Source organism: Euwallacea fornicatus, chromosome 13 (assembly GCF_040115645.1).
Source record: "Euwallacea fornicatus isolate EFF26 chromosome 13, ASM4011564v1, whole genome shotgun sequence".
In the NCBI taxonomy this organism is placed as follows: Eukaryota; Metazoa; Arthropoda; class Insecta; order Coleoptera; family Curculionidae; genus Euwallacea; species Euwallacea fornicatus.
This window is the reverse complement of record NC_089553.1, coordinates 3,655,475-3,681,940: the sequence shown is the minus strand read 5'-3', so window position 1 is coordinate 3,681,940 and position 26,466 is coordinate 3,655,475. Positions and strand designations below refer to the sequence as shown.

The 26,466-nt window shown below is 38.3% G+C and overlaps 1 protein-coding gene and 2 long non-coding RNA genes across 4 annotated transcripts in view; 1 reads left to right on the top strand and 2 right to left on the bottom strand.

The window, feature by feature from the left end:
- The first annotated feature begins 6,163 nt into the window (after positions 1-6,163).
- Positions 6,164-7,585, top strand: LOC136342880 (uncharacterized). The gene is made up of 3 exons (XR_010732706.1): positions 6,164-6,413; positions 6,470-6,545; positions 6,597-7,585. It is a non-coding gene; the product is annotated as an uncharacterized lncRNA (long non-coding RNA).
- A 1,488-nt stretch (positions 7,586-9,073) lies between these two features.
- LOC136342791 (helix-loop-helix protein delilah-like) overlaps positions 9,074-26,466 on the bottom strand; it is a 29,450-nt gene continuing 12,057 nt past the window's right edge. Inside the window, exon 2 of one of the 2 annotated variants that reach the window (XM_066288940.1) lies at positions 9,074-10,433. In XM_066288940.1, coding sequence (XP_066145037.1) covers positions 10,363-10,433 — 71 coding nt within the window. In that variant the 3' untranslated portion in view covers positions 9,074-10,362. Of the gene's footprint in view, positions 10,434-14,382; positions 14,439-26,466 lie in introns of those variants that run through there. The other variant, XM_066288941.1, reaches the window with a different exon arrangement.
- Positions 25,898-26,348, bottom strand: LOC136343143 (uncharacterized). The gene is made up of 2 exons (XR_010732747.1): positions 26,257-26,348; positions 25,898-26,193 (listed from the first exon to the last, which is right to left on the bottom strand). It is a non-coding gene; the product is annotated as an uncharacterized lncRNA (long non-coding RNA).

Here is a 26,466-nt window from a genome sequence, read left to right as displayed (position 1 = left end):
GAAAGACAAGAAGTATCAGGCAGATATTTCAGTTCTTTTTAAATTATGGGTGCAGGCGCTGGAAGACAATACTAAGCGTCAACTTACGCAGACTAACATTGCAGATTATTTTTCTTCTAATTGAAACATACTTGTCAATATTAGAATAATCGTTTATTTTGTTACGTATATGCATTAAACGTTTCTTTAATAAACCGTTTATTATTTAAATCCCGTTCAGTATTGTCAATATTTCGATTATGTGACTCACGGTTGGTTTGAATTAGTTTTGACATCGAGCGTGTGCGGTATTGTTACCTTTTTGTTCATTGGTGTGATAATTATTTGTTCGGAATCTAAAATAATGTTAAATGCTATTAAAGACTGATAGCGTTGCATCGATACCTGCCAAATTCCTGCAAAATATAATTTTGAAAAGATGGGGCACCGACGGTGATATGAACCCCGTTACGTGATTTGTACCATATATTTTCATCGCGGTAACGCTCAATGACGTGCTGAACAGTTGATGGACATCTATTTAGCATTTTGGCTATGTCCCTTTCCTGTATCCATCTCTGTAGTGGATTAGAATGAAGTTTCTTCTACTGACCCTCGTTTGACGTCCATTCTTTGATAGTTTCGCTCAACTGATTGAATTGCTGCTTTGAACTGTCAAACTAAGTAAAAAACAATTGTTAAATCAATGCCATCTTCGTAAATTTAAATTGACATGTTCCGCGCTGTTTTTTCTTAACTGCGTCATTTGAGCTGTCACGTTTAAATCGCACGTAAAATTCAATAAATATTTATTGTTACTTAAAAGCGGCAATCTCGGTAAAATGTTAAGTTATACGCTTTCAGGACACTCACATTAATTTAATTTCAGCGAATCGTTTTTTCGAGATAAATATTGTGCCACTGAGGCAAGTTAGGTTTTTTCCAATGCGAACTGCATCATTTAAGCTGCGAGCCACTGTATTTTGTTCATTAGTGAGCAGCGTCCATATCTTCGGTAAAACTGTTATTCTGTGAACTAACGAGACATTGATTAATCCTACCTCAACTCTAACATGAAACTATAAGACCGCAAATGAAAATTTCATCATTTCATCATTTGTCTGCCGAAGACATTTATGTCATGACAGGCAATTTTCCGACTTAATCAAATTACCAATTGCGAAAAAGTTTTACCGTGTCAGCATGGTTCATTTAAGGAGAACGGCATTGGTGTGATAAGACAATAACCGTCGGCAATACTGGTCGGACAATCGATATGAATCGATAACGAGTCTTCACCGACACCCGGTTAATTGGATTAGTTCGAGCGAACTGATTGACAATCGCACTGTGTATAATTCGAGGCCTGTCGGTCAATGCCAGTAGCGTAGGTGAAACATTTTTCAGCCTCTCGTTCATTTAGAAATAATAGACCGTCCAGCAAATTGGCTATCATTACCTTCGGAAAAAGCTAATACCGATGATTGACATAAATTGACGTGCCAGTGCAGTAAAACGTAAGCCGAAGACGCAAATATTTCAGTTTCTTCAGAAAGTAAGTCTGTTCGACGGTAATGGTATATATAAGAAACGATTATCTTCTCTCCTATGTTAAACAAGCCGATATTCTGTTTAACGAAGACCTACGGACTTTAGTCAAGAATTTCAGTCAATATGAAACTGTTTGATTCAGCTTAATTGCATTTTCTTGCAATTCTATTACTACGCGCACATGTGGGGGCAGACGAAATACTCAGACGTTTGAAATTCTCCCCAGTTCACTCGTTTTTACGAGGATAGTCCCAGAAGTACCCGATCTGACATATATAAAGGTTTTTTTGTTGTTAAAAGGTTGCTTAATTACAAAGACCTAACCTTAAAGAGTTTGTGGCTAAGTTTCGGGGTGCCGCGTCGACTTGTGTTTGTTGCGGGGCCCTTTTCAGTGAACGTTTTTAGAGATTTTCTAAACATGAAAAAAGTTGGCCATCGATACGTGATTCAATATTTTCACTTGGAAGGCGTTAGTCGGTCCAACATCAAAGCGCAGTTAGATTCTACTTGGGAGTAATCTAGTCCTTCGTTAACCACTGTAAACTATCGGGTGGCAGAGTTTAAACGCGACCGTAAAAGTGGCCAAGAGGAACTCCGCAGTGGTCGGTCGACCCGACGACACTCCAGATCTGACCACTCCAGAAATTGTGATTAAAACCCAAAAAACTGTGCTGAAAGATAGGCATTTCAAAAAGTACTATATATCGCATTTAGACCGAATAATTAGATATGAGGAAGCTGTGCGCAAGATGGCTGCCGCCTTTACTCACAATTGAACAAAACTGGCGTTGGGAAGATGTTTCAAGAGAGTGTTTGGCCAAGTAGTTTTGCAGCAATAAAGCCGAGTTTTTGCGTCGATTCGTAACCATAGATGAAACGCGGCCCATTACTTCACACCCGAGATAAAAATCCAGTCGAAACCGTTGAACTCGAAGGGAGAATCGGGAAAGGCGAAAACCGTTCCATCTGCAGGAAAGGTGATGACGTCAGTTTTTTGGGATACACGTGGGGTAATTTTTTTGACTGTCTTCCTCAATGAAAAACTGCATGGAGATAATATTATGCGAATCGGTTGCGTCGTTTGAGCGAAGAAATGAGGAAAAAGTGATCGCATTTGTCGAAAAAGAAACTCTTGTTCCGGCAAGACAACGCATCAGTCCAAACTTCCCTCATGGCGATACCTAAAATCAATCAACTTGGTTTCGAACTTTTTCCCGGCCCACCCTATTCGCCAGATTTGGCCCGCTCAGATTATTTTCTACCTATGAATTGGAAAAAAACCTCGGAGATTTGTCGGTAGTGAAGAGGTAGAGTCCGAGGTCGATGCCTATTTTGAAACGTTCGACGCTTCTTACTATAAATAGGGCCCTAGAAGATCGCTGGGAAAAATGTGTCAATCTCAAAGGGGACTGTCTTAGTCCCTTTAAGCGTCAGATCACGTACTTCTGGGACTATCCTCGTAATGTAGTTAGAATGATTAAGAGAGACGTCGCAGTATAGACTGCAACAAGACTTTCAAACATCATTAGTGTGGCATACCTAGGATTGTGCATAATAATTTACCCAATTACTGAAAGTACCCGTAATCGATACGGGAATGCATCAAACGTGCTGCTTGCGATCCTGCCACCGCAAAAAGCATATTTCAAATTAACCGAACCGATTACCATTAACCACCAGAATGTTATGCTGGTTGATAAAAACGACTGCAAGAAGCCCATGGCTCTAAACTATTGACGGAATGTCGATATACGCTCGATTCCGATAACCATCTAGACAGTGAGGAATCGAAATTGGTCAAAACTTGAAATATCGCATTGTTCAATAGAATTCAGATTTACTTAAAAAAAATAAATAAATAAATAAATCCGATGAAAAATATGTGTGGTTTTTTTCAAGAGGCGTGCTTGATTGTACATACAATCCCACACGATCCACATTATGGACCAGTTTTATCCCTAAGATAACTCAGACCGATCGCTATCTCCGGCCTCATGAGATGTTATCGGGTCGTGTAAATAATTCCTAAACACGTGAATGTGTTCGAAATGCATCCTAATTAAGGTCGCTTTAGCCAGCATTAACGTATTCAACTCGACAATTTAATATTTTAATTTGTTTATCAACGCACAACATCGAGGGAATTACAACCGAGTTGTATAAGAAAATTGGCCTGGGACTGGTTGCATGGCCTATGAATTCACAGATTAACCTCAGATTAACACTTAGTGGCTATGCGACTTTAACCGAGTGATTTTATTTGAAAAAGATAGAGATTTTTCAAAATAGAGAATTTTTGGCAACAGCACTTGAGGGACATTGGACAGTAAATTTCATTGTTTTGCTTCTATGCAGGACGTCACTTAACCAGTGCCCGATATTTCCCAAGGGAATTTTTCAAGTACTTTTAAGACGGAAAATGCATCTCAGCTCGTTCAGTTTTCAAGATTCGATCTCTTCCGGGCGATTTTACGAAATTTCGAGTGCGAGAGTTTTTTGAGGGGAGAGATTCAAGTCTCTCAACGATTTAATTGGATCTTGCAGTGGACGCCGCAAGCGGCCATCAGGACACTTTTAAACAGCTGCAACTTTGACGTGCCACCCTGTTTGTCGCTTTCGAATAGAAAAATATTTCTCTCTGCTTTGTTTGTTTAAAAAAGTATTCCTTATTGCCGCCGCTAGAAACAACGATTTCCGAGAAAAACGCATCTAATGGTGATCATGCATGCTAACTGTTTTAGCTGTGTGACAGTGCCTTAATCGTCGCTTGCGGCGCCCTCTAGAAGACTCAATTAAATCGTCGATAAATTTGAGTTTCTCATCTCAGAAAACCACCGGGTGCGAAATTTCGTTAAATTAGCTGGAAGAGATCGAAACACATTCAAAGAAAGAATGAGTGATTTATTTCCTCCAGTTTGAGCCCTCATATCTTGATAACTAAACGGACTGGGACACATGTTGATCAGAACTTTTCGTCCTAAAATTTCTTGAAAAATCACCCTGAGAGATATCGAACGTTCATTGAATAACATCCTGTATAAATTCCAGTTATGCCCCCTGGAAGTGCTCGGCAAATTCGTCGGCTTTATCTTTGGTTAATAATTTTTTCTATCTTCGTTGATTAGTCGATGGTATTCGTTCTTGTGTTGTTGAAAGGACAAACATTTTGGCATATGTATGTCAAGTTAAATCGGCTCATTTTCAAGCGGAGGAATTTGTGGCGTTCTTTGGTATTTTTCTGGGACTCCCGTCCCGTATTGCCGATTGCATTATCACATGTTCCCAAACTTCCACAACTTCCAAGTGGTCGGAGTTGCAGCTTATGCTTTTCACAATAAGTCGAAATATCTAATTTCGTATCGGCTAAAAACTGGGCTGGTGGCAAAAAGAAGTGTGGATTCTCGTTGAAATGATAAATTAGGAATGTAAACACCGTTTTTATTACATTCGAACCGTTTGGAATTTACAAAAAAGTAGAAAAGTGTTAGTACTTCCGGCCTCAGACGGTGATACTCACAGCTGATAATTGGAACAGGGTACGTTCGAGATGTACGGGGTGTTCTTTTTAAAATAAATAACATACTTCAACGCACGGAGTCCCATGCTATGTAGATGAAATAACGGTTCACAAAATAACGAGGGCGTTACAGACTTTTGATACAACGTGTATAAAAAATACGTGACACCATTCCCATACCCAATACCTTCCATTGAAATCACCTTTTTATAACCACAAACTCTCCTTGAACCGAATTTTAATTCGCGTATCTCCCTCAAAATCGAATATTACTTCTTCCTTTTAATGATAATCGAACTTGTTGATTTTTTCGACGTGCTAAATTGAGAAAAAGCATTTTTCTTGAGGCCGAGTAACGAAATTTGCAACGATGCTATTTATCCAACCCTACCCGACAGTTCAAAGCCTATCGAGACGATTCCTCGAGGTAGTTATACACAGTTAAGTATGTGGAAAAAAACTCTTGGAACCAATATCGACAGACCGGCGTTCTCTGAGTGGTCCGTTCTCAGATAAAAAGAAAAACCAAGGAATTGTTCCTCCGACCTTCTGGTACGTGATCGGTTTGCAAATCGTCGGCCTAAAGCGGAGCAAAACAGTCGAAGGAGATTCCTGACTTGCTATCACACATACATTAAAATTGTGAAAATGCTGCCAACCAGGTCATCCGAAGTAAAGTTGTGTAAATCTGCGACTGCAGACAGCTTTCGGGCTCAAGGAGTTCTTAAATGTGAATCCTCTCCATCGATGAATTGGTCGGGGTAGTGAACAAGTGTGGCCACCACGAAGTCCCGATTTAAATCCGTCAGACTTTTTTTTTTTTTAAGTATTGCTAAACGTATCCCTACCTAACAGAAACAGCAGTTAAGGATAAATGTTCAGGGAGATGTAAATACGATCAGAAATAATAATCAAGGTGTGACAAAATTTTAAAATTTAAGTGGGTCCTTTGTGTTTCGGTGGGACGCAGGTGGCTCTAGCTAACTTGAAACAAACATTCTACTCCATTATTACTGCCTTCGAGTGATTGCAACCATCGAAGTACTTACCACACTGATTGTAAAATATACTTTTTCATGAAAAAATATATAACGCACAGTGCCACGCCTCATTCATTTACATTTTTGGTCGAACCACAAAATTATCATTATTTGGTGGATTTCCATGGCAGTACGAGGAGAACACGTAGACAATTAATTGCTTGACAAACCGTGGGACATCGGATCTGTCAGTTTCTCTCAGGTATCCCAAGAAGTTCGATCCGGTCAGGCTGAGCTTCCTGATTGACCATCTTGCGAAATACTGCCGCGACTGCCTCACTTTGACTGATTAGGTACCGACAGTACCGCATTACTCCGCGGTCGTGGTTCGTAATTTGACATGCAGGCTTATCAGTGCTAATAAGTTTTCAGCCAATTTTAGGCTTTGGAACTATCCCTGTTGCTTTTCAGTTTTGGTCGAGACATCTTCATAATGTGCCGCCCAATAAATATCCCGGGTACTTGTCTTGTTTATCTCCGTTACATTTTATTATCTCATCTTTATTCAGGAACATCAACGGATCGCCCGAATGCAGATCCAGCACGGGCAACTTTATAGGTATAAAAAAGTATCAGATTTCACTCTTGTTGTTTTATTATATAAACCTCGGACATAACCTGGAAATGTTCATAATAAAATGCATTTACATGGTTAGATAAAGATATTATCATCCGAGTGTTCTTTTTCTACGCCTACAATTTCCGGCTGTGAACGAGCGAAATGCGCTTTAACTTCGGCCTTGGCAGAGGCAGAAATATACGATCGGTTTGATAATAATTCACATGAACGAAAATTCAGTAATTTTGCTCAGAAAATGTGCTGTCGTGTAGGATAGCCTGACCACGGCTCGAACAACGAATTTTTTAAAGACCATTTGAAAGTTACAGCGCAACAGGTTAAAGGCTAAGAGTCACGTGATGGATAAGCGTCAAAAATTGCTACGTAATATATGAGAACGAGACGAAGCGTTTCCGGCCTCACAATGACGGAAGCTGATTTCCTTGATAATTCAGTTTGTATAAACATCGAGTGACATGTTTCTTTTGTTCAGTTTTGACATTTCACGATGAAGTGTCAATTAGTTTTGACGTTTTCACTTTATATGCACGCGTAAGTTTGGTACTTTTTCAGGCTGCTGTAGGAGAAAATTTCCGATTTTGGAACGATAATGGTCAACTACTTCGTGCAGCAATCGTTATAGATGCGATTGAAACTGTAGGTATCGAACATTTACCGCTTCCGTCAAGATCGCCTGACCTTAACCCCATTGAACATGTGTGGGACATGTTGCAAAGAAGTGTTGAAGAACATCGACCATGCCCCCAGACAATACCACAGCTTCGAGAACTTCTTCCACAGTTATGGGAAAATTTACCACTAGACAAGATAAACCATCTCATTAAAAGTATGCCGAGCCGATGTGAAGCAGTTACGCACGTTAGGAGAAGCCATACGACATAATGAACTTGCGAGGTGTAGGTTTTGTGTTATTTTAGATTTCGCAAAAATTCTTCATCAATTTTTTGGTTTATCATAAATAAATTAAGAAATATCATCAACAATAACTTTATCTTATTTTTTGACAAGTATTAGAAAAAAAAATGCTGTTGCTAGCTATGACCAATATCAGAAATGTCCTAATATTCCCAACTTTTACGGAGCAGTTCATTTTGTACAGGGTTCACTTTTACAATTTGACAAGTTACTGCGATTTTATTACTAAAATTAAAAAAGAGTTGTTTTTGTAAGAGTTTGCGATACGATATCAGAAAGAGCTAAATGAATATTAGAACCAGAAAAAAATCAGCTTTTAATGGGACTCTCTATACAGGGTGTCCCATTTAAAACTGTGATTGCACATTACTGAAAAATGGTACGTTTTACGGAAAAAAATTTCAAATAAAAGTTATCCGGTAAAGGGGTCGACTTGTTATGAAGATAGTGATTTTTAGCCAAAACTTCATTTTAAGGTCATTTCAAGGGCAACTTTTTTCTCAAATGGCAACCGCGTATTTTTTCACAGATTCTGAAGGATCTCCAAAAAATTAATATCTTTTATTTGAACAATTTTACTATTAGATGTTTTGCTATAAAGTAATCGTTGATTTTTGTTCAATTTTTGAGATAGTAGAAATTATTGCATTTTTTTTTCTAGAAAAGTTTTGTAATGCATATTTTGTGTAGAACTCATAACAGTCCGTCTTTGCTTGTCCAATTACAAAAATTGATTCGGCATCAAAATCAGTTCCATGGAATTACTGGTGTAAAAAAATGTGGTACGGATGGTACTTATTCACCTTCAAAATTCTTTGGACACTTGTCTTTGATATTTCTGAGGCAGCAGCAATTTGACGACAACTTACATGAGGATCGAAGGCAACAGCTGCAAGAACTGCTATTTAATTGCCTTCATGTGTTGCACTTCGGGAGCGATTGTGTTTTTTTGTTTCCAACGTTTTCGTTTCTTTTAAATTTTTAATGACACTGTCGAAAGTCGTCCAACGGGGGACTCTTTCATCGAAAATCTTTCAGCATAAAGTTCTGCTGCTCGACTAACATTTCTTTCAGCCTTTGCATAAATAAAAACCATTTTTAATTTTTTATCCAAAGCGCAGCGATTCATGTCAATTATTGAATTTTGACATGAAATTAATAATTTTTTAACGATTTCACACAAAAAAATTAGATTGATGGTCGGAAAAAGAATATGGATTTTCTGTAGATCTTGTAATAAGATAGACTCCAACAAGAGGAAATTTAGGTTTTTTTTTTTTTTGATTAGATAGAACGGTTGTTATAAGTTTTAAATAGAATATGCGTTGCAGAACTTTTCTAGAAAAAAAAAGCAATAATTTCGATTATCTCAAAAACTTGAAAAAAATCAAGGATAACTCTGTAGCAAAACGTCTAATAAAAAAAATGTTCAAATAAAGGATATTCGTTTTTTGAAAGTCTACCAAGACCTATCAAAAATACTGGGTTGCCGTTTGAGACAAAAACGTCCTTGAAGTTACTTTAAAATGATGTTTTGGCCAAAAGTCGCTACCTTCATGACGTGTCCCCCCATTTGCCGGACAACCTTTATTTGAAAATTGCTTCCTACAACGTACCGTTTTCGTGTAATCTTTAATCACGGCTTTAAACGGGACACCCTGTATATTAATGCATAACTGAATTCCGTCAATTTTTCGTTTTTCAAAAATATATAATATATCAAGGTTGGCTCCAGCAGTTTCCTATATATTTTAATTGAGAAGACGGGGTTCGGCTCTACAGCCCAATAGACAGATCCGAAACAGACATGAACGATGGGTTAAAATACGTTAAACCCTTAATATAAAATAGAAGCTTGTTGGCGTTGACCTCATATTGATCTGTGATGAAACATATTTTGTCAAACTAATCAAGGTAATGAAAGAAACGAACCAAAAATAATCACAAATGTTCGATGTAACCACCGTTATTATCTAAAAATTTCATATAATCAGGGTTAAGTTTCAAATTCGTATTTGTTAATAAAGTCAGAATTCCCTTCATTTACATTTTGTACGCCCCGCCAAATTGTATCTCTTGTTTCGTTCGAGACTGCGTCAGTTTCGTTGTAAACTCGAGATTTTTAGCGGCCCCACCAACAACTACCCATAGGGGTAAGATCTGGGCTGTTTGGGGGCCACAGAATAGTTCCTGCTTCGCCCTTCACGCCTATTGTTCGAATAATTTCTCACTTTTCGGCACCCTCGCATTCACTCGTCAAATTATAAAAATTAACCCTGTACAAATGACGACTCTTCCGAGTATCGCTGGCGATCGTCTCGAAACGTCATACGTGATCACAGTCTTCTTCAGCCAGAGTCTGCTCCTTCTCGTAGCATGTGAACGCTCACAAAATATCACAAAGGCAGGCACAGAACTTAAACAACTTGGCAAGTTTACTTCGAACAGAGACGACGCTGCTGAGGATTTGCAGCAGCCCCATATCACATTCTCGTCCATACCATGTCAACGTCTAATAAAGCGGCTACTTAGCTTTAATCTGGTCTCAACACAAATTACTTCTTTACCTCAGATACTCTTACAATTTAATGCAACTAATAGAACAATTAATATTCAACTTTATAACACTATTGCCACTAAAGCGGTTTTTAATAGACCACTTAGCAGACCCGTTTCAGCTAATTTAGATTACTCTGCTACAAAGTCGTAGCAACTAATGCTCCGAAGCTGGCTCCCGGTTACGCTGCTTCTAATGGGTAGGTGTTCCAAAAGATAAGCAATTATGCTATTTTAAATTTAATTATTTCACCAGTAGCGGCGCCCCAGGGGTCTAGCATGGCGTCCCAAATATCTGAAAGAGCAATTATGAGTATCGTGCTTTGCCATTGACCGCAATTAAGTTTTTAAGGTTGAAATAAAAACGGAAGGCAATTTGTAAAGTGTTGCGGATAAAGATGGCAGCAATTAGCTGGATTCGCGCATTTCACTCTTAAACAAACAGGCCGATGGCAGCATAAAGACATTATTACGACAAAATTATATGTTGCACTCGAATACTTTATATGTGTGCCTCACATCCATAAGCATAAATTCGAGCCTGGATAGAAAGTCGCTTAAATTGCAGGTTCCAACTGTAGTAGAGATACCCGCCTAAATTATGGTGATGGTTCTTGAAACTTATTCACATAACTCACGTGCAATAATCAACCCTTTACTTTACCGCGGCCGAGGCTGTCGCGTTATTATGAAATCACAAACTCTTTTTTGGTGCAGTATTTATGAGGGCCTAAAAAGAACCTTAAATATCCTTTTGTTAACAAGCTTCTTGATTATGCTTTATCGTTTCCCTTGTCGCAACAGCATGCCGACGAGGCACAAAATCCTCCAAGTTACCATCGCCCAAACTGCAATCCATTGTGGTGTCCCACTGCGCATCACTAGTGTAAAAATAAACGGATTTTTAGTCATTGTGTGCGAAAATTGGAAAATTTTGCGAGAGACACCTCATACCTCGGTTACTAACAACAAGTGAAGATAGTTTCTGGCTCTCGGGTAAGATGTAAATGTCCGGAACCTCTGACGTTAATTGTGAATAACTGGACATATTCAGGGCCAAAATATCCCTACGTGCCTTCCAAGTTTTTTTCGTCCAGACCAGCATTCTCGGTTCGTAAATTTCACGACTTAAGCCATTCTCAGGTTTAAGCTTCGCGTATTATGGAGAACATGGGACATAGTCATCGGGCTAAGAGTCATCTTTGAAGAGAAACCCCTAAATTCCATAATAGTCACTTAATGAGGTAATAGGAAGTTAGGGATTTTGTCTCGAATGCGCAAGCTCAACAGAAGGATTTTCTGACGCTCTTGGATACAGGACTTTATAGTTCCATTACTAACCCCCGTTGCTTGAACTTCAAAAGCAGAATGCTTGCTGAGAATGATGTAAAATCTCGAAAAGCTCCGGGGTTGTGTCCCCTTTCCCGCGTAAGCAGATATGTTTAATCTTCGTCTTTCGTGTGAAAAATAATCACCTGATAACTTCGATGGTTCCCCCTTAAAGACGCCATCAATTTGCTGATCATCATGGTTTATAATGACGTGTTTTTTAGGATGATTTGCTCGCATGGAAAATCACCTAAAATTGATATTAAAATTTAATCGTCTTCTGTCGGAGGTAAGCGGTAAGATCTGTAGTCCATCCCTTAAATAAACAATCACGCGACTATTATATAGAGCTCGTAAGAAGTATCGCAATATGTTTGCGACTTGAATAAACCTGGTATATATTTTTAGGTGTTCAAACACGTATAATTTTACTCAAAAAGGCATTTAATGCTTTATTTTCGGTGTGGAAATTTTTCACCCTTATACAGCTACCCTTACTAACTTTTCTTTTTTTAATGGGAAGGTACCCATTGTAGTATATCAAATGAAAGATAATTCAATAAGGGATGCAACGGTATACTCAAAACTGAAATTAGATCTACAGTTTCTTTGAAAAATTAAGTTATTATATTCCAAATACAGTAATTCACTGTTACTTCAAGCAAAATCGAAATTCCTACAATGAACGCGCAAATTAGGCTCCACTGACAATTTTGCAATGACTCAGTCGTTCCTCAAAGTATTTTATGCAATTATCTGGTGTTGCTTCTGTTATTAATTCTAATTCTGTTTAGACTCTAAGACGTAAATAATCTAAATTTTATTGTTCGGTTTTGTGAACCTTATAAGTGACCTAATTAAAAATCGAGGGGTCTAAGGCCTGGAGATAGTGGCGGCCATTCTGTCCAGCTACTTCACCGCTCTCAAAGCCATAGATTAATGCGATGGTCCACCATCGTGTAGGAAACAAATATTACCGGTTGCTTGTTCCCAATTTCTCCAGGAAAAGTTGCGGTCATCAATCGAATTATTTCGTTTTGCTATAAATGCAAGTACGACGCGGTGTGCAAGTGCCCCTCTATGAAAAATGGACCGATGAACTGGTGACCGGTTATTCCCATCTATGTATTGACTTTTTGCAGATATTGTATATGCAGGGTCTGCATCTAATGAGGATTGTCTGTAGATCACTCAGCGACAATTATGTCGATGAATAGGTTCATCCAAGCAAAACGTTGCTTCGTTTGAAAATGATATTCTAGAAAGAAATCTGTTATCCTGAACTGCCTTTTTTGCATCAGTTCACAAAAGTCTATTCTGCGATCAAAATCTTCCGGCATCAATCCTTGCTAAGGGGATACTTTAAGTGGACGAATTTTTCACGGTTTTAAAAGGCTGCTTACTGATTTTGCAGATACATCAAATTCATTGTCGAGCTTGCTAGTAGACTACATGAGGCTTTCATCGATAGATAAAAGAATGTCTAGTGCTTTATCGCCACCAGTTGCTGTTCGAGGTCTTTCACATTTTGGAGCAACTTTCACACTTCCAGTTTGTAAAATTTTTTTACTAATCCGACAAACTACACTTCTATCAGTAGGTCGATCTTGATATTTCTCATTAAGTATGAGACACACCTCTTCGCGAGTTCTTTTCCGCTCCCCATACGCCGAAAATATTAAAATATCAATTCTCTGGTTCTCGGATAAACGGCTTATTTTTTAATATTCTAACTGTGGTAGATGCCAAACAATTGGGTTCAATTATCAATGAATTGTATGAAAATCAGAATATTCTGTAACAAAAAAATTGCACAGAAGACGATTTGGAATTTCTATGTCTTATTGCGATTTTTTCACCCTCTGTCAAAGCGAAATGAGAATGGACTGCGTATTTAGAAAGCAAAAATGAAAATTTTTCATCTATTTAGTATATCGACTTTGTCCTTTTTTTTTTTAAGGAAGCTGCAGATCCGATTTTAGTTTGATATTCCACGATGAGTACCTTTCTATCAGAAAATAAAAAGTTAGCAGGGGTAGTTGGATAGGGGGGAAAAATCCGAATATCGGAAATAAGGCGTTAAATGCCTCTTTTTAAACAAAATTATTCGTTAAGATGATTTTTTTAAATCTTGGGTTTATGAAATTTATAAACGTGTTACAGTATTTTTACAAGCGCTGTACATAGTGGTGGCCATAGAAATGGGGTCACTACCGGTCCAATTTCAAAAATGGAAAAAGGTCTATTGAAAGCTATTCGACTTGGGTTGAACTAGGACCCTAAATTTCCCCAACGTCGGTAATTGTATGTGTCAGCGGAAACCAGGGGAATTATCTTATACTAGAATTGTACTGTCCCCATTTCGTGCAGATTGTCGAAGTTGAGGTGGCCATACTAACAAGACCGGTGCCTTGAAAAATGCTATTTTTTTATGTCTCTCATGATTCCACATTCAATAGACTAACAATTGAAACGTAGGCCTAATTAATCCTTTCGAAGCATTTTAATGCATTTTAATAATTCATAAACAAACAGGTGGACCATGAAAACAATTTTTTTAGCTGAAAGGACAAAAATGCGAAGACGCCGAGATGAAGGCAATTCCCTTCGTGAAATTTCTCGGATAGTGGGAATATCGAAAACTTCCGTAATGAGAGCCCCCAAATACGAAGAACGTACCGTTGCTACCAAAAACAAACAAGTTAAAAAGAATGGAATTTGCGAGGAATCGTCTTCGCTTTGAAAACGAAGTTGAAAACGTAAAAATGTGAAAAAATGTCCTTTTTTCCGGACGAAACAAAAATTAATTTGTTTGGTTCGGATGGTCAACGGTACGTGCGACGGCCAGCAATGCAGGGAATTGCTTCCCAAACACACTTTAAAAGCAATTAAACACGGAGGCGGCAGTTTAAAGTTGTGGGGCTGCTTCACTTGGCCCCGTGCTGGTCTCATTTATTGGACAAAAGGGATCCTGAACAAAAAGAAATAAATACAAAAAAAAATAAAAATAATAATAAATAATTAAAGTTGTTACGGTGCCGTCACTTCGGAGGGATTGCCATTAATTTAGGAATATTAACAGGACAATGATCCGAAACATACGGCTAGGGGAATGAAACAATTTTTTCACGATGAATGAATTCCGGTTGGGTCGAGGCCTGCGAAACCGCCTTATCTGAACCCTATCGAAAATCTTCAGGTACCCCTTAAGGTTGCCGCGAGAGGTCATCAGATCAAAAATAAAGATGAACTGTGGTCCATAGTTCAATGGCAATGGGAAGCAATTACTGTTGAGCTCTGGGAGCGCCGAATAAGATCAATGCCTAAAAAATTAAAGGCACTAATTGCCCAATAGGGAGAAGCAACCGAGTATTGCCTGACGACTAGCTTCGATTATTTTTTTTCTTTCTTTTAATTATGTTATTTTTATGACTATATATTTATTTTGTTTTCATTATTTTCATTAAAGGTTTTTTTAAATTTTTCCTCAAATTACATTTTTACAGGTTGCTTCTTTATCATTAAAAGTGTTCTTATTTTTTATGTTTTTATTGTCGGAAATAAAAGTTGAAATTTCCGAATTTTCGAAGTGGCTTCATTCCTATGGCCACCGCCGTACGTCCCATTAATCACCAAAGTTTATGGTCAAAATCTGAACAAGTAAAATTTGATGTGGCTTTCCATTCAAATAATTAATGGCTTTAGACCATCGTGTTATACACTATGTCTCAATAATTTTCGGGTAACATATGGCTTTTCCTTGCGTGCACTCATAAAATAGTTTTGATTTATGAGAGACTAGAATATTGTTAATAAAATAAACCATTGGGTGCTACCTGCCGGCACCTCGAAGAGGCCCGAATAAAGGTGGACTTTTCCATGTTATTGTACAGTCGAAGATTTGTGGCATTAAATCGAGAGCTCCCAATAAAAATAACTTTATTATGGAATAGGATCTTTCAACTTGTAATATGTAAATTTAATCAATAATATCGCAATAAAACTCCTTTAAGATGGCCTGAGTAATATGGTAGACGATACATTTATCTCGAGAAATCTTTGGGTGCTGCTTTTCTGTTTGTTGCCCTTATCACAATAACCTTATAAATTTCACATTTCTTCGATTAATCCTTTGAAAAAGTACTTTCGAAAGGCCAAATCGCGTGTTACGTGCCACCTTTTCTAAATGCTAACGAAGCTCTTTATCTTAATGGCAGCAAATGAATTTTGTAAATATCTTCGGTTAGTTTTAACGTAATTGATAAGATTAAATCATCGGATGGCCGCTACCTTTTTATCGAATTTAAATATATGTCCAATTTTGAAGAAGTCTCGTCTGAAACGTTAACGGGGTGCTGCAGACCCATATGGTAAAACTTGTGCGTTTCGGAGAAGAGCGGTTCAAAGTTTGAGCATGCGCCGGAGAGTGGTGCAAATCGGCATCTCGACGGACTGCACGTGCGCATATACTGCTTCTCTATTCCAATTACCGGCGGAGGATTGATTGATTGATTGTGGATTAATGACTACGCTAATTAACAGTATAATCCTAGTCCTAGAATGAGGCCACTACAGTGTTTATCTAGTTCGAATGCATAATTTTGTTTAAAATAGAGTTTTTGCGAGAATAATAGACTATTTCTACGATGGTGTCATTAATATTTGAGAATCGATCGTTTGCATTTTGAAATGGTCGTGTGGATTCGCTTACGGCATTTTCTACTCTCAAAACTTGTGTTGCACTAAACACTGGAAAATTGTGGTTTCGGCCAGTTGCAAGCAAAACGGCCTTAACTTTTTGCTACGATCATTTCCAGTTCGTGAATTTTGCAATAGCACCAATCATTAATTATTCTTCAAGACGCCATTTCTACTTTAACGACTTTTCGTGTAATGCACTTAGACTGGCCCGAGCTCTTCATCCTTGCGAAGGAACCATTTTTAGCGTACTTCGATTCGTTACAGTACCATCGTTGAGACCTTCCACACTCTTCTAAGTCTTCGAAACGAGAATCGAAATGAAATAGCACTTGATGCTTTAACAGCTTCTATTGCTTTATGTATTTGCGGACCTTGCAGATCGGTTCTTCAATAGTGCATGTAAAGAGCGCAATTGAGGTTTCGAACCCCCTTGCTGAATAAAAATCGTGTAATTAACATCTAAATACGCGATAAACTGCGACATTAATTCATACACTGTCACCTTAAGCCTGCAATGACCTATTTGTCTAAAATGGTAAATATTACCTAGAAGACGCATAAAACAAATGTTATGGCGCGGCATTGCTTTTCTTCTACTACATTGGATACGCTTCGAAAATGGCACCCATGAATGATTTTCGTGTCTAATTTGTGTAACTAGTCTTCAAGTAAATTTCTGTCATGAGCTGAGATCAGTGTGGTGTAATGGACTATGTAGAAAAGGGGTCTATGCACACTAATGCGTGGGACTATTCAGGAGGCGTAGGGCGTTATGACTGAAAACATGCAAAGAGGGTGCTCGTCTTGTGAATTTTCTACATTGATAAATTGGTCGGGCTAGTGGACCAATGTGGCCCTCATGAAGCCCCTACTTAAACCCACTAGACTTATTTTTTTAAAGGTCAACACTACACACCTAATCGTAATATTAGAAAGTAGTTGTGGAATTATATTCAAGAAGGTGAAAATGCAATCAGAGAGAATAGCCAAATCCTGTCCATGGTGTGATTAAATTTTGGTCTAAGGGTTGGCAAGTGCATTGGCATAAATGGTCGCCACTTCGGAAATTTACTTCAGTTGATTACAAAGTTAGGCCGGTTTTTGTATCGCGTTAAGGAGCAGGTGGCTTCTTATCGACCCATCAGCAAGAACGCCTATCAGCTAGCTTGAACCAGATATCTTAAATGAGTTTATCGTGCCCAAAAAACGTTTTGCATAAATTAATTTGACATCCTATAGCACGAAAACGAGCAACTTTTGAATAAGGAAAATGTATCTAAATCGATTTTTTATCTTTTATTGCTGCTTCAAAGACACCCGGTATACTTTGTGAATCAGCCCGTCAAAAACCGATTGCTCAGTTACCGTTTTGATGCAATTACCAGATCGCTCAGTCAATAAGTTCCGGTTTTACTACAAAAAAACATTTTTTTTTTTTTTAGAAATTCGACTTTATTCATCGACACACTGTGCCTCATTCATTCCAGCGCTCCTTTAACTTTTCAATGCCTTTTTTACAGAACGATTTGTCTTCGTCTTCAAAATAGGCCTCAGTTTCGGCAATCACTCGTTTATTTGAGCTAAATTTCTTTACCTGGAGAATTTTTTTGATGACTGCAAAAAGCCAGTAGTCGCGAGGGGCCAGGTCTGGGGAGTAGGGTGGGGAAGCAATTCGATGCGTAATGCATTCAATTTACCCATGGTTTTCATCGAGTTGCGACGCAGTCGCAACTCGATGCGGGGCACGGGGCATTGTCTTGGTTGAACAGCTTTTTTTCCTTTATCGTGTGAGGCCGTATTTTCTTGATTTCAATATTCAGTCGATCCAATACTGCAATGTTATATCCGCTATTGATAGTTTCACCCTTTTCAACAAGATAGTCGATGAACAAAATACCATGCGCGTTCCAAAACATGGGGGCCAAAAACTTGCCAGCTGACTTTTGAATTTTTGGTCGTTTTGGACGACTTTAACCGGCTTCTGTCCACTTGGCTGATGATCTTGTTGCTTCGGGTGTGTAACAGTAGATTCATGATTTATCCGTTGCAACATGCCGACGGAAGAATTCCTTTTTGTTTCACGTGAAAAGCTTCAAACATCGCTCTGAATCGTCGATGCGTTTTTTTTTTTTGGTTCAATAGGCGCAGATGCAGCACCCACTTCACAAGCAACTTGCGCACGCGCAAATCATCAAGCAACGAAAAAAAACAATTTTGTATGTAATAACGAAAATTAACTGAAAGCTCTCATTTTGCAAAAGCAAGATTTATAAGAAATTCAAATTTTAAATGAAATTATAGACCTTTTGGGTGTTTTAGTAATCTGTATTTCAACCCCTAACTTCAACGCAAGAACGCATGCGACGGGGCGTGCTTGTTAAAGGGTTGTCAATTTTTTCTTGAGGAAGATTTCTCCATTCTCCAAGAACGACGTGCATCAGTTGTTCTGCATTTCCCAGATTGTGCTGACGAGCTCTAACCTTTCTTTTGATCATGTCCCGTAAATGTTCTACGGGATTCAAATCTGGAGAATAAGCAGGCCATGTTAAAACTCCGTTGCCTTCCGTTTCCAAGGTATTTTTCGCGTCTCTACTGGTGTGCGATGGGGCATTGTCGTGCATAAATAAAAAATTCTCTCAAAAAGTTGTTGTTATTGGTTGGAGCACTAAATCTACGTACCTCTGTCCAGTTAAGGTGGGTCGAATGGGAATTACGGGAGTTTTTTCTCCTATCATTATGCCGCCCCAAAACATTACTGTTCCCCCTTTATATTTCGGGACAGATCGGGCAGTTTGGACCCTGGCTTGCCTTACGCGTCCTCTTAAAGCATGGGTCATCGGATCTAAGACCAATCCTGGTTTCGTCCGGAAACGGGACGTTTTGCCATTCGTCCATTGTCCAATTTTGGCGCTGCAAACACCAGTTTAATCTGTCGCGTTTATGTTGTCCCGTCAATTCGGGGACTGTTAGTGGCCTTCGGCTAACTAATTCTCTAGCTCGAAGTCGTTTTCTAATTGTTTGTACGGACACGCGTATCTCTGTCGTCTGTAGAAATTGCCCTGTAAGCTCTGGAATTGTTACCGTTGGATTTCTTCTTTCTGTCTAGATTTGCACTAAAAATCGGTCTCGTCGATCTGCAGTGACGTTTCGGCGACGTCTTCTTGGCCCGTCTTGCAACGTTCCTAATTCTAAGTACCTTGAACAAGTTTCTGAAATCACCCCTTGCGAAACACGACCTGTAAGGATAACAGTTCTCTGAGACATACCCAGATCCACTAACGCAATTATCCTTCCTCTCTGTACATCAGATAACTCCACAAAGGGCATTTCAAGGCAGTTTAAAACAAAAAATTTAAATGAGAAAGCCTGAGACGTGACTTCTAAATTAATGAAGTCCATGCTACCGATGGACTAACATTAATATGTTATTGAACTAAACGTTGTTTATCAATAAATACCACACGTTTTTTTATTTGAATACAAAAACAAATCAGTATAAACACCTTTCTGGAAAATACTGGGTGTTTCCGTATAAGTTTGATTGATTGTATTTCAGGTGGCCGGACTTTTCGCACGCACATACGTGTCAGACCGGAGGTTTCGCGAGTGGTGTGTTAGATCACATCCCCGTTTCGTTTCAACACGTTTCCCCTATCTCCGCCATTTCGTGTAAATCTCCCAAAAGCGAGATTTTTGTATGTATAATGTAACCAATAAACAATGCACCAATCGAACAGGTCCTGCATTTTAAGTCGTACAGCCGTAAACAAGACAGGGTTGGGAAGAAAAATCGCTATCGCCTCGTATATGCGGCACTGCAATAAATCTGCAGCCAACTAATAATGTACACTCAAAATCAATTAACGGCCTGTGTACTGAGTATATTATTGTTTGCTTAATCTGCTTTGGGTGTCCGCTGCATAAATTACGTTTGTCCTGTCCAAAAGAGAGGTGTTTTATCTCGGAACTAAGCATTCCACCGGAGAAAATAACTCACAACAGTCAGCAGTATATCATATCTTAAGATTTCAAACCACATATATTTTACATGACAAAATGTTCAAGTCAGATTATAGGTTTGTATAATGTTATTCAACATTCGCATTGTATAAGAACATATTTCTATTATGCTTACTTCAGTAAACCGTGTACAATGGAAATTGTAGGTGGTCTGTACATTTGTGTGGGGTCCTCTTCACAACTTTCTTGAAAATCACTTTGAAGACATTCTTCGTTCGCTTAGGAAGCAACTGGTAGTTGTAAAACACAATGTCCCTCTTCGATTGACGTATCAGGCATAAACGGAGGTGTAAAATGGCAATCAATTTGCTAAACGCTACTTATGACACCATTTTTTGTGCTGCAGTAGTAATTGTAGTGCCCTAAAGGAAATGTTAATCTCAGCAGTTAGTGGCTTTAGAGTAAAAATCTAAACCATCTTAACGGCCTTACGTCTAAGGTTCGCAGGCACGGCTGTCTCCGAAGGGCCTCTCTGGGGCCCCCGTGATCGATCTGATTTACGGTGGCAATTACGTTTTTGCCCGTTAGATTTTTTTTGCGCATGTCTTGCTCTATTTTGCCTGCATTGCAATGGCGCCGTTCGAGAAACTTTCAAGGTGAGAGTTGATTCATGGGCCGACGGCCAGGACAGTATTGAAAAATCACCAGTAAGTGAAATTGTCCGACAACCTAAGACAAGCAGCTTTATATGCTGCGGCTTGATGATTGACGGCACTTTTGCTTCTGCTGATAGGGTTCATTGTGTTGAAATTTACCGCTTTTAAGATCTACGGAAGTACTGTATGGATGTAATTCTTAACTTGTTGTGCTTTTCGCATAAAGACACGGACGCGGGTTTCTACAAGGTGTCTCCAAAGAGAGTACCGTAAACCGAACCACATATTCTGGGTGGCAAGATATGACGAAAACTTCATACAAAGATTTATAGAAAGGCGCTTCGTTTTCGACATACAGGGTGTGAAAGGGTGGTTTTGGAAGGATGGACCTTGTTCCCTCCCAAATATAGCCTGAAAGTCAATGCCATTATCTGTTATACCGGATGTTTCGACAAAACGCGAAATTTAAGACAGAACGCATTTTTTCCCAAAAATACCGGAACTGTCATTTAATCATAAAGCAGAGATGTCAAAATTATATATGATACAACATACCTCATACAGGCGCTCTTGGACTTTGCGGGCACCTCGGTGTTCTTTTGACAAAGTGTTCAATGACTTATTGGCATAAAAGTGGTTGGATTTCAGAGATAGAGTGACCAATCTTGTGTTTCAAACTTTGGGTGGTCGTGGGCTTGTTCGCATAAATTTGGCCTTCAAAAACCCCATTATCTGTCAAAAAAGTTTGACAGGCCAAGTGCGACGTAGAAACTGGCGGCAAATTTGAATTTTGCGCTCTTGTTGAGCCACCCTTAAGCACACACGGGGGCGCATTCTAAAATCTCATCGCTCTCACGGAGCTGCAAGTGAGAAGCAAATGCCTTGTGAAAGAAGTCCCGGATTGTAAAGGAATCACTTTTACAATTTTTTGCGTTTCTGGCTTATAATGCCAAAGGAGACTACTTAAGAATTACGAGATATTCTCTATATACAGGCAAAACACAGCTTGCGGCAATAAAAGTGGCAATTTGCATAAAAAACTGCCTGATTTAAGCACTGTCATTCATGGTAACTGATCATTCTTCAGTAGGTCTTCTCGTCGCGTATTTCTCAACAATGAATCCGCATACGCAAGTGGCAATTGCACGCCATTTTACAGGGTAATTAACGGCAACTGAGATCTCAATTTTCAATTTAATTCGCCCGTAGACCAACAATCAATTTCGCAATCAATTAACAAACCGTGCCTAAGTCACGCTAATATGCGTTCACTTAAAAATCCCCGCATAATTACTTCGTACATTAAGCTTGACTGTGCTAAGCACTTAATTAATTAAGGTGATAGTAAATTATTTCTAAACACAGCTATCCATATCATTATCGCACGGGCTCCGCAGATAAATATGCCTACCTGGGCGTTTAGCTTGTCACAGGCTTTACACGTCACTTATCTCCTACGTAGATGTATACAGGGTGTAACAAATTCGAGTCTATGTTTGAGGATCTCGGGTGCGGTAAGAGATGCAAAGTCCGTTAACGAGGGCAAAGTTGCGTGTTTTGACGCTCGACGATGATCCATGTACGAGTTTAAAAAAGTCCGAACACCTTCGGGAATTTCCGATAGAAATTGGAAATTTGGGTTTTACTTTTTCTCAAAAAACTCGAAAATCATCATTCAAATATTATTAGAGCATTTTTGGTTCGGCTCTCTACTGGTGCGATCGGTATGTTCGCTCGACGGTTGGTTTTTGGAATACCACGGACCACTTTGAATTTTCCTATGGGTGCCGCGTATAAACCAAGAGATCTCAAACACCAATGGAGTAGACATATCGATCGCGCCAGTAGAAAACCAGAAAAGAGGTGCCCTAACGAACGTCGATTATCAGTTGTGTCCCAATAATGGTGTTAGGCCCTTTTGAGAAGGAGGAAAATCTAAATTTTCGGTTGTTATCGTTGTTTTTTTTAATTCTGGGCGCCAAAACACGCAACTTAGCCTTCATTCAACCCTCTTTTTTCTCCCACCGTTTCCGAGATCCCCACGCGTAGACCCGAATTTGCTACACCCCGTATAGTGGAAACAGTAGATACGTGACTACAGCAATTTTATTTCTGCTAATAATATATTAAACCATAATCGCAAAAACCTAAAACGTACTTCAGAAGCTTTTGACAGGGGCGAATGATCCCATCATCAAGCTTGAGGCGCGGCTTTGACCCCATTACTTGCTCAGCCACTTAGTCGAATTGATTGAACGATTATGATTGCACTTAAGAGGGCCCATTGATATGTGGTATAATATTTACCTAGATGTTATTTTAACTGAACAGAATCCAAATGAATTATTATTTAGTCGTATTTATGTCTGCATAAAGCTTTCGAGATGTGTTTTTCAGTCTTAAGAAGCGGTGCTGTCTGCATCATGACTGGCTACTAAGAGCTTCATTTTAAATGACTAGACATCAGCTCGTATCGGGTAAGTAATAGGTCGCACCCTACCCACAACGAATTAATTTTTTTTCGAGGAGATTCGAGATTTTCCAGATCTAACCACTGGAGGTCAGAAACGTGGATGTCAAAAATGGAATCTTTAGATTATTTGAGTTAATACATTAAGTTATGGTAGAAAAATTACTTGAAAAAACTCTCTCGTTTACACACTATTCATGGTCAAAGTTCATTAAAAAAAATTTTTTTCATTGTATCTAAAGACTGCTTCAATGGATTTCAATGAAATCCATTATGCATTTATTTATTAGTACAGGGATTATCTTTATGTCTATTCATAATGTGCAGGTGATTAAGTTCGTAGTCATTTTCGTACAAAAATGACCAGGACTTGCCACTGAGTAGCTGCGTTCTATAGTTTTTTATCTGATGACACATTAGTCCTTTCTCCAACATTTCTATCTCTTGTAAGTTTCTCGTATGGTTCGGGCTTAAAAAAAAAATGTTTTTCTTTTTTTTATACAGAACACCAATCTGCCATCAATTCGATAATTATCGATATTTGACGACATTCCTACGAAAAATATCACATTAATTTACCAAAGTTTTCGAAGTTTTTTGAGGCCAATAATGGCGTTTTCTAATATAGACCGATCTGGTCAAACTTACAGGTGTTGGTGAAGATAATCTGAGAGCTGTTTAGTTTCAGCTAAATGTCCGGTCAGATTTCCCGATCTGAAGTCATAAGAAAAGGATAAATAAAAATAACAAAAATTATTTAAATGAATGAGGAAAACCCACAATTCTAACCGCATTGGTCATTTCTTCACTTGAGAGCGCCATTATTAATTTAAAAAAAAACTGCAAAAAATGTTGAGACATTTCCGATGAGCGACTTAGGGGTTACGTTGACGAGTAACGAAAATGATCGAAGCGCGGGCGAATGGGCGTTCTCCATGAGGAAAGGAAATAATTTTTTTTTGCATGAAATGTCAACCGGACGAGAAATTTTCAAGAGATAGAACAGTTAGAGAAAAGGCTAATGCATCCTCAGAAAAAAAATCAATACGATGCAGTTACGCAGGAAAAAGTTCTGACCATTTTTGTACGAAGATGGCTAAGAACTTAGCACCTGCACATTATGAATAGACATGAAGGTAATCTCTGTACTAATGAATAAATGCACAATGAGTTTTATTGAAACTCTTTCAATCATTCTCTAGACATAGCAAAATATTTAGTTATCATGTTTTTTTTTTCAAGAATTTAACCGTCAATAGCGTCGAAACAAGACATTTTTTCAAATCATTTTCGAACCAAATCTAAATGTGTTAACCCAAATAATCTTATTACATCTTTTGAACGTCCATTTCGAAGACACCCGGTATAAGGAACACTAACCTAAGCTTTTTTCTTCATTCACCAGACCTCTCTGAGCCTCTACTCTAGCAGTGTCTTATTAACCTCCTGCTTATCTCTGTATTTTTAAATTAGCGCCACCCAGTCTGCCTTTCTTTTCATCATTAGTTACTCAGCAGTGTTTTCAATAACTATCTCCTCACCACATTTTGAGGCCTCGGTCCCTCGTTAGTTCCTAGCAAAATTTTTTTGAGGTACCCAACCACGGCGTATTCTAGGGTGTCGAAGCCCGAAGGCATACCATGACTTGTGGTTGCTTAGATAGTATCAAGATATGGCATTCACGATTTTCCATCCGTCTGTTTGGTATTTTCTCTGATTAATTTACTTGCGAATGAACTGCTTCAATAACATGTTTGTTATGACTTGACCCCTTTAGCCAAAATGCTCGTCTTCTGCTATGCGTATATGCACATTCTTCCATGGGCGGTTAAATTAAATATTGGTATATCTGTCAACCGCGCCTGCGTTGCTAATATAGGTAATGTTCTATTCCGATATAACAACAATAGCTAATTAGTCGACTTTCTTTCATAATTAAGTATATCTCGTGTTTCAGGCTTCTTCTTGATCATGGACCCTGTAAAGCATAAAGGTGGATGCTTCATTAACAAGGAATTTCCTTTTTTTGAATCGAGGACCATTCAATTGAAATTATTTAGCCGGTCATATACTGACCAGAACCTGAAATAACCTTTCTTGAAGTTGAGTTCTAAATTAGTCAATTAATGTGGGCAAAATAGTCGAGATTAGTCACTATCGAAGAGAAGGATAAATGCAGATCAATTCCCATACCTTGAGGGGTGAGATGGAGACCCTGCAGAGAAATTTAGTGACAGTCTCAGGGGTGGCAAAGTGTTGACAATGCCGGATGAAAGACTTATTTAACTAAACGAGTGCGGCAACGAGACGGTAATGATTTTGGCGCACATCGATTTAAGCGAATTTAAATTATTAACTTGCAGGTATGTGAAGTGTGTCTGCTTAAGTTGGGATCATATGGGTTTATTATTATTATTAATTAATTTCATTAAAAAAAGTTATTTTTTATGAAAAGTGCTGCACCTAAAATTAAATAATCAGATATAAATTATTTTTGTTGAAAACCAGTTTTTTTTTAAATATAAATTTTTCTCAAAAAATTTTTGTTATTGCTAGTTTTGGTAATTCTCTTGTTTATTGAAAACACGATCATTTTTCCCCTCTTAATATGTTTTCATAAAAATTGCACAATTTAAATAAGTATTTAATGCATAACAATAATTTATTTTGCTAATAGGAAAAGACAATTTAATAATTGGTGTAACTACATAGGACATTTACTTTAATTTTAAGTCATTTAATTAGAGTCTCAATAAATACTTAATTGTTTTTTTTTGACTAATTTCGCTTAATATATTCACTATTATATTTGGAATAATTTTGTCACATCCCTCTGAACTGATCCTCTTCAAAAGGTTGACATCTTGACACGGCCTGTGTTAGTAAATTGCCTTTTTGAGTAATCCCATAAGAAATCTTTTTTTTTTAACTCAGGATATCTAGCAGATCAAAAAAATATTGGAATTTTGGCAAATTACTTTTTTATTAAAAATATTTTATACCATCTAACACACTACGGCATGACGCACCTCCTGGTAGGGACCTTTGCTGACGTCGTAATGGTTAAATGCTCTAACACGTATCGAGCTTTACTGTCAAAGAACGACTAAATGACTTAGAACTAAAAGAAATAATCCTCTACAGCGCATTTTCCTATTAGCAAATTAAATTATCGTCATGCATTAATTACGTATTTAAACAGCCTAATTGTC